General features: G+C 41.2%; 1 protein-coding gene and 1 long non-coding RNA gene across 8 annotated transcripts in view; one reads left to right on the plus strand and one right to left on the minus strand.

Annotated features, from left to right (window-relative positions):
* Positions 1-7927, plus strand: part of Sarnp (SAP domain containing ribonucleoprotein) — a 56721-nt gene extending 48794 nt beyond the window's left edge. For all 7 annotated transcript variants that reach the window (XM_031350178.1, XM_031350180.1, XM_031350175.1 and 4 more), the window contains 2 exons: positions 3945-4034; positions 7623-7927. In XM_031350178.1, the coding sequence (XP_031206038.1) occupies positions 3945-4034; positions 7623-7664 (132 nt within the window). In that variant the 3' untranslated portion in view covers positions 7665-7927. The remainder of the gene's footprint in view (positions 1-3944; positions 4035-7622) is intronic.
* Positions 6438-8811, minus strand: part of LOC116076406 — a 3256-nt gene continuing 882 nt past the window's right edge. Inside the window, exon 2 of the long non-coding RNA XR_004112934.1 lies at positions 6438-6719. This is a non-coding gene — a long non-coding RNA (uncharacterized LOC116076406). The remainder of the gene's footprint in view (positions 6720-8811) is intronic.

Below are 8811 nucleotides of genomic sequence, written 5' to 3' on the forward strand. Positions count from 1 at the left end.
GAGACATGGTTTCTCTGTGTAGCCTTGGCTATCCTGGAACTCTCACTCTGTAGACCAGGCTGGCTTCGAACTCAGAACTTAGTTTTTTTTTTGTTTTGTTTTGTTTTTTAAGATTTATTTATTGGTATATGTAAGTACACTGTAGCTGTCCTCAGACACACCAGAAGACGGCATCAGATCTCATTATGGATGGTTGTGAGCCACCATGTGGTTGCTGGGATTTGAACTCAAGACCTTCGGAAGAGCAGTTGGTGTTGTTACTGTTGAGCCATCTCACCAGCCCCAGAACTTAGTTTTTAATCTTAGTGGCAATCAGCAAAATCAAATGTATTTGGGAACCTTGACTTAGATAGTGAAAATGTAATGGATTTTTTTTTGTTGGAAACCTTTTAATTATGTATTATATTTCAACAGATGGAATAGCCAGTTAGCAAAAGTTAGAAACAAATTATCTGGGGAAAGTTCAGTACGAGATTACTAGCTGGAGTCCTTTCCCCATAGCCTTAGAAAGTAGAAAGCAGTTGGTGTGGTAGGAGATGGGATCCTAGTTTGACACAGTGATATAACTAATATAGGGTGGGTAAAAGTAATTGACAGATACTTCTAGGTAAGGATCTTGTGATTTCTCTGCTTTGGGAATTAAACACAGTGTACTATTCTTCCAAAGATGGGTTTATGTAAAATAGGAAATTAGGAAAAGTGATTTCTTAAGTGTTGTGGATTCCAGTCCTGGCTGATTCTGCTGCTTATAAATTTGTGAGACTTTTGTTTAAGCCTGAGTTTCCTGTTTATGAAATTAACTTGTTTATAGTGCATAATTCATAGTAGTATTATAAGAATTGAGATACTGTGTATGATACCAAGCACATAGAAGCACACAGATTAGTATTTTTGGTCAAGGACAAGGCCCATTTTTTCTTAGAACCTGCTTGCCATTTTTAGTAGTTGAGTAATTTGATGACTACCCTACTGTAGATTTGGTTTTGGTTATAAAGAAAAGGCTTACAAAAACTAGGTGGGTATTGATTTATTCTGATAATGTTCAATGATTAAGTAGTTTGTGTAGAGTTCATCCCTATCTCACAGCCCCTATGAAACCTTAACAGTACTTACTAGAAAAAAGTTACAGCAAAGGGAAGAAAATAAACTGAAAAAGTCTAAGCTCTGGCTAGTGCTCACTCTGGCTGTGTGAAGAGATGGGCTTACCTGAGCCAGCACAGAATGCTGGGTAGCTGCCCTGACGTTGCCTAGGGAAGTGGTTGCAAGGACAAAGGCAGTTTCTTGGTTGGGACTCAAGTATAAGGCATTGGAACATCCCTGTGCATTTGTAGGTATCTTGATTATCTTTGCTTGGTCTCTGGTTTTGGAATACTCAGAGACATAATATGCCAACAGAATATGAATTCTTGGGATTTAAACAAAAATAATTCAAAATTTAAACAAAAATCTAACCTAGAAGAATCTCACAGAAGTACATTCAGAAATGAAAAAAAAGCATGGCATGGTGACTCAGGTCTTTGATCCCAGCAAGAGGAACTCTGATTGGAGGTAGCTGGGTCTACATAGGAAGTTCCAGGACAGGTAGGGCTACATAAAAAGACCCTGTCGCAAACAAACTAAAAAACTATACCATCTGCTTTCTCCAGCACTCTCCAGCATGTACTCAGGTAAGGACCCACATACAGCTTAGTTATTTATCCTATTTTGTGATTTCCTCTTTTACCATCTTTCCTAATTATGCCCAGTCAGTTGCCCAACAGCTGAAATCTCAGCACCTCTGAACCAGCTGCTGAGGTTACAGGTGGTATGCCCACCACACTCAGCTGCAGCCTGGTTCTTTAGAACAGCTTAAAGAGAATGACCAGCTCTCTCCCACTCAATGTAAGCTGAAATATTCTCCCCAGTTACTAGGTAGACATGAATTTCACAACTGCTTGGAAAGTATCCAGAGCCTCTGGCAGATGACTGTACTTGCCTCCTGTCTTTCGGGTGCAGGAGAAACAGCTCAGTGGTTACAAGCACACTGGCTGCTCTTCCAGAGGCACAGATTCAGACTTACATGGTGGTTTACAACCAAGTATAGCTGTGGTTCCAGGAGATCCAACACCCTCTTCAGGTTTCTGCTCACTAGGCACATATACGATGACAGACATGTTCAGGGAAAACACATAAAATAATCTTAAGAATTTTTGTTTTGTTTTGTATTTCAAGATAGGGTTTCTCTGTGTAGCCCTGGCTGTCCTGGAACTCAGTCTGTAGACCAGGCTGTCCTGGAACTCAGAAATCCACCTGCCTCTGCCTCCCAAGTACTGGGATTAAAGGTGTGTGCCATCACTGCTCCTCTTTTTTTAAGTTTTTTTTTTTTAAAGCTTATTTTATTTAAATGTCTGTGGGCTCCCATGTATATGGAGGCCAGAGGTCAACTTCAGGTGTTATTCGGTTGCCAGTTTGTATCCATCTGTCCCACAGGACAAACTGGAAGAATCAGTTCTTTCCTACTATGAGGATATGAGGAATCATTCTCAAGTGGCCAGGTGTGGCAAGGGCTTTTATTAGCTAAGCCCCGTCTAGCTGAGTCTACTGTGTTTTCTGAGGAGTCTTTCATTGGCCTGCATGGAGCTTGCTGAGTAGGTTAGGGTGACTTGGGGCCAGTGAACCCTAGAGATCTATTTCCCTGGCTCTTTCAACTCAGTGTTGGGATTACACACACAGTTTCTTACCCAATTTTTTATGTGCTGGGTGCCGGGGTTGAACTTGTATCCTTATATATGTACAGTGAATACTTCACTGTGACTCAGCCATCTTAGACTCTCAATTTCTGAGACAATGTCTTGCTATGTTGCTCATACTGGTCAGGAGCTCACTGTAGCACATTCTCCCTGATTACTTCTCCTAATGCTGGCAGTGGACCCACTACTAGTCACCACCATGCTGGACCTCGAGGAAACGAGGCCCTCCTTAAAATAACTATATCCTAACTGCAGTTGTCTCCTGTTACTGTAAGAAAACACTTGAGGCTGAGTAACTTGATAAAGAAACTTGCTTAGCTCAGTGTTTTAGAGCTAAAAGTTCAAACAGCAGCAACATGGGTCCCACATCTTCCTGGTTGCCTTATTACATCATGGCTGGAATGTTTCAGGAGGGGGAATAAAAGTCACATTTCTGAACAGGAAGTGAAAACATGACTCAGAGGTTACATTAGGGTTTTTTTCCCTTTGAATAATTTGTTTTCACAAGAATCAACGTAGAGTTCTGTAAGAACAATGAAGCCAGGCGGTGGTGGCGCACGCCTTTAATCCTAGCACTTGGGAGGCAGAGGCAGGCGGATTTCCGAGTTCGAGGCCAGCCTGGTCTACAGAGTGAGTACCGGGACAGCCGGGGCTACAGAGAGAAACCCTGTCTCAAAAAAAACCAAAAAAAAAAAAAAAAAAAAAAAAAAAAAAAAAAAAAAAAAAAAAAAAGAACAATGTTAATCCTTCCTGAAATGACACCACCTCTGACCTAGACAGTTCCTGCTTATGTCCAACCTCCTAACTGTCTCACCACTGTCATGGTTCTAGTCCCAGACTTAGAAAACACATGAGGCCTTGGGGTCAAAGTGCAGCTAAACCATATTACTAGGTGGTTTGTTTTAGTTTTGTTTTTGTTTCTTTCTGTTTTTTCAAGACAGGGTTTTTCTGTGTGGCTCTGGCTGTCCTGAACTTGCTTTGTAAACCAGGCTGGCCTCGAACTCACAGACCTCCCAAGTGCTGGGATTAAATGTGTGTATCACCATGCCTAGGTGGTTATTACGCATTTTCTTTTCTGTCTTTTATGTTTGTATGACCCTTGGCTCTTGATATAAGATTGGCTTGCATATTATAACCAATCAATTACATTTTTATTCTTGTAAACTTTGTAAATAGAGTCTAACTTGTTTTGCTATTGTCTTTGTCCATTGACAGTCTGAGGATGATGAGAAGCTGAAGAAACGGAAGGAGAGATTCGGGATTGTGACAAGTTCAGCTGGAACTGGAACCACAGAGGACACAGAGGTAACTACATTTAGAATGCTTGGTAAAGCTAGTAATACAATCAAACAACAATGACAAAAAACCAACAGTTGTATGTATAAGCACATATGGGTGCACATACATGCCCTTGAGTGTCAAGGATTCCGTGTGGAGGTCAGAGGACAGCTCTGGAGAGTCATTCTTGACTGTCTGTCAGGAGACTGAGCTCAGGTTGTCCGGCCTGCTTGACTAGCACTTGTACCTACTCTTGTTTCTCTGGTCCTCCATAGTGCTCTTAAAGGAAGACAAGGGACATTACATTGAGAGGGAGGCAGAAGTACCTCTATTTTCATTGCCTACTTTTTCCCTTATTTAATGTAATATCTCCAATAATCCATTGAGAGTTTTATTCAATATGTATTGATCATACTCACCACCTGTTCCTTCCAGGTGTACTCACTGCATACCTCTTTACAAAAACCCAGAGTTATTCATATACTCATAGGTACCAGGGCTAGTGGATGGATAGACTCAGGGCATGCAATGGAGCCCCCCAGGAACCTGGAAAGAAGACTGGCTCGTCCCCTGGAAGCCATCAACTCTTAGTACCTCTTCAGTTAGGGCTGGGAGCACTTGAACTTCCTCTTTCTCCATGCTGGAATGTTTACTAGCTTGATTTTGTGCAGGTATTTTGGTTTTTTTCAAGACAGGGTTCCTCTGTGTAGCCCTGGCTATCCTGTAACTCACTCTGTAGACCAGGCTGGCCTGGAACTCAGAAATTCGCTTGCCTCTGCCTCCCAAGTGCTGGGATTAAAGGTGTATGCCACCACTGCCCGGCTCTTTGTGCAGGTCTTGTGTGGGGAACCATAACTGCTATGTGAGTCATGTCAAAAAGACATTGTTCTCCAACCTCTAGCTCTTACTGTCTTTCTGCCTTCTCTTGTACAATAGTCCCTGAGCTTTGGTGATGTTCCATATAGATGCCATTTGTGGCTGAGTACTCCATAGACACTTACTCTGTGCGCTTCGATCAGTTGTGAGTTTATAGTATCAGTTCTGTACAATACTATCCATTGTACAGAGACACTCCCTGCTGTAGGCAGATAGAGAGAGGGATTGGAAGGTAATGATACTATGTCCATTTACCCGAAGAATAGTAGTGGGTTCATTCCTGAGGTCTGTGGGTGTTTGGTCAGATTTACAGTACTAGGTATGAACTGGTATTGTACAGTTCTTTGTGTAGGATTGAGCTTCGTGGGCTTTTCTCCTGCCCACTTTAGCATGTCCACTGGTGTCCTTGTTCAGCCCAGGATTGGGCATTCATGTTGGTGAGTCTAGTTTAGTTTTTTCAAACAAGGTCTTCACTGTCATCCAGTCTTGCTTTTTGTACTTGAAGCAGTCCTCCTGCCTCAGTGCCCTAAGTGCTAGGATTACAGTCATGTTCCATCATGGTCTGCCTTAGCTTTGGTTTCTATTTATAGGTGTGTATGTTAGATTCCTATGGAGGCCAAAACAGAGCTAGAGTTAACGGTGATTGTGAACCACCTAATGTGAGTGCTAGGAACCAAACGTGGGTCTTCTGCAAGAACAGCAAATGCTTTTAACCATTAAGAGTTTTCCTATCCCAGTCTTTCCCTCTCTCCATTTCCAGGGTCTCATTGTATAGCTCCTATGTAGACCGATTTAACATTGAACTTGCAGAGCTTCTCCTCATCTGGAGATAAGTGTTTTAAAAATGAATGTTTTTACTCCAAATCATGGAAAAGTTTCTGATTTTGTTTCATTTGCTTCCCTTGCCCCACTGTACGTGGTGTCTCAGTGTGTGTGCAGATGTGCATGTAGAACATAAAGGTTCTACATAAACGTTGACTGCCTTCATTTCTTTCTTTTTCTTTTTTTAAAATGGTCTCTCACTGGACCTGTAGCTCACTAGTGGATTAGGCTGGCTAGTTAGTGAGCTCCAGGGGTCTGCCTACCCTCCCTTACCTGGTGATAGCTCACAGGCGTGTGGCAGTCTGCTCGTGTGTGTGTGGGTCCTGACTTGTGCAATAAGCATTTTGCCATTTGAACCATCTTGCTATTTCCTAAAGTTTCTTTATAAGTAAGAATATATGCCATGAAGATCAAGATCAAGGGCTGGAGAGATAGCTCAGCAGTTAAGGTCACTTGTTGCTTTTACAAAGGACCCGTGTCCAATTCCCATCATGTACATGGCACATAACATGTATGCAGACAAAACAGTCATGTACATAAAACAAATCTTAAAAAATTAAGGTTAGTTTATACTTTTCACTAAGAAAAAAAGTAAAAAAAAATTAAACTTGTGTTACTGAAATAAAATACTATCTATAAGTAATACCTGCTTACTGAAATAAAATACTATCTATAGGTAATACCTGCTTACTTGCTGATTTAGCAAGATGCACTTACTTCTTCTGATTAGAATTATCTCCTTATTTGTAAGTTTTTATTAAGCCAGGTATTTCCCTAAGTGGGAACGTTGGCTTCTCCAGGTTAGAGGGTGGCAGAAACAATGGCAGTGGGAACATTGGCTTCTCCAGGTTAGAGGGTGGCAGAAACAATGGCAGTGGGAACGTTGGCTTCTCCAGGTTAGAGGGTGGCAGAGACAATGGCTTTGATTGGAAGTCATGGTCTGGAAGAGAGCAGTAGCTCCTGAAGCTAGTGCAGCTTATTTACATGGACCAAAGGATTTGAAGTGTACTCTGCCTTAAAACAAACAAACAAACAAAAACAAAGAAATAAAGGAAAGGGGAAGAAAAGAAAGAAATGTTTATTAAACCTCAAGTGTGAATTGACTCCAGAACGCTGCCTGTGGTCTGGACAGTGGTTGAGAATGAAAGTGAAGGACACAAGTGCTCTGTCCTTGGCCACACGTGGTCAACTGTATGCCCACTTCCAATACTCCCTTCTTTAAGAGATCCATACATAATACATAACTTCTGCGCCTCGTTGTACTCACCTGCTAGTGGTGTTACCTTGTGACCCTGGCAGTTGAGTAGGTATCTGAAGGTAATTAGAGTATCAATCGTGTTTAGAGGCATATATAGCACCACATGGGAGCTGCTAAATAAATGAATGCCTGAGGGAATTCAGACATGAGGGAGAAGGCTTGCTGAGAGAGGGAGAAAGAGAGAGAAGAGAGATTGATTCACACCCTTCCTCTTCCATCTTATTCTTGAAGAGTTAGCCTCTCGGTGGATGGTATTGTTTAACCCTTTGTCCTCTGAAATCTCATCTTCCTACTGATTATAATGAACTCTACATTTTTCTGCCATGCTTTTTTTCAGTTTTTTCACTCCCTTAGTGATTTCCTCCTCACCCTTTGTTTGTTTAACCTTATGCTATATGTGTGGGTGGGTGTGTCTAACTTTATGTATATGTGTGGGTGGCTGTGTCTACCTTTAGTCTCTCACCTTTTTCACTAAGCCTCCCAGTTCTGACTGGATAACTTGAGGGATTCTGGAATAAAATTTCTGCCATGAAGTCAGGTGTTATCTCTTCTTGGGCCTTTTGACAGTTAATGCAGGTTTGGTTTTAAAAGATGCCAGGAACTTAGTCTGCTATTATCTTGCAATCTAATTTGTTTTTTCTTCTTGCTTTTTGTTACAGGCAAAGAAAAGAAAAAGAGCAGAGCGCTTTGGGATTGCATAATGAAAAGTTCGTGCTTTCTGCCCCATAGTGCTTTCCATTTCTCAAGTATTTCTTGGTTTTATACAGACATACACACGCAGACAACCCTACCTGCCTACCTGCCTACATACACAGTCATGTGCCTCACAGTGAGGAAGCATGTACGTTTGCTACATCCTTGAATTCGGTAGCAGTTTTATTTAACTGCTCTTCTGCATTTAAGATTGTTGTGGTTTTTGTTTTTAATTATTTTTGCTTATTAATAAAAAAGGAAGAAAAGAAAATGTGTTTTATTAGGTATTCCTTTTAAGTTCCTAGAGCCTGATTAGACCACATAGAGGGAATATCAATGGCAAATATTAGGGGAAACTAACTGTAATGCCTCTATCCTATAGAAAAAGAAGATGAAGAAGAGGATTGGGTCTACCGTTTAAGCCTATTTATTTCTTCTTCATACTCACAGATATGCTTTTATTTTATCTTTCATAAAGAGGCCACGTCACCCTAAGTCTGCTTGGGTTGAAGCAACCCATTCTGATGGAGAAAAGCCTTGGGGATTTTAGGAAATGTAAAGGATAAAATGTGGGGCTAATGATTGATTGCCTCCTACTTTGAGTGAAGCCTAGCTGTATAAAACAGAATCCCTGTTTTTCAGGGTGGCCTGACATGGCTGTCTGTTGTAGCAGAAGTTACAGTGTGGGACCTAGTTCAAGAAGGTAAGTGGGCTGGCCACCCCTCAGTTTGAAGTATAGAAATCCAAGGCATGACTGATGTCAGAGTTGTTAAGCATTGTTGGGACTAAAGTGGAATAAGATGCCTGGTGTGTGTCTGTGTGTGTGTGTGTCCATCTCAGTACTGGGAATCAAACACAGGGATTGTACATTATTACTGCACAATGGTCCCAACCTTGGTTCCACTTTGTAGTCAGGGTCTTTGTAGTCTGTGCTAGTTTGTCATCATCTCTTACAGTTAAAGTCTTGGATAACATTAAATTTCCTTTCTGAGTCACTTCCTTAGGAAAGGTTTGGCTGTCTAAGCAGATTCCTTGTTCTCTGTGTAGATATGAAATCTGCCACTTGACCTTTTTCATGTGTTAATATAAGTTCTCTCCCACATACATACCTTCCTTTTTTTTTCTCTTGGGTTGTTTTTTTTTTTTTTTTTTTTT

This window comes from Mastomys coucha, unplaced genomic scaffold (genome assembly GCF_008632895.1).
Source record: "Mastomys coucha isolate ucsf_1 unplaced genomic scaffold, UCSF_Mcou_1 pScaffold4, whole genome shotgun sequence".
Lineage (NCBI taxonomy): Eukaryota > Metazoa > Chordata > Mammalia > Rodentia > Muridae > Mastomys > Mastomys coucha.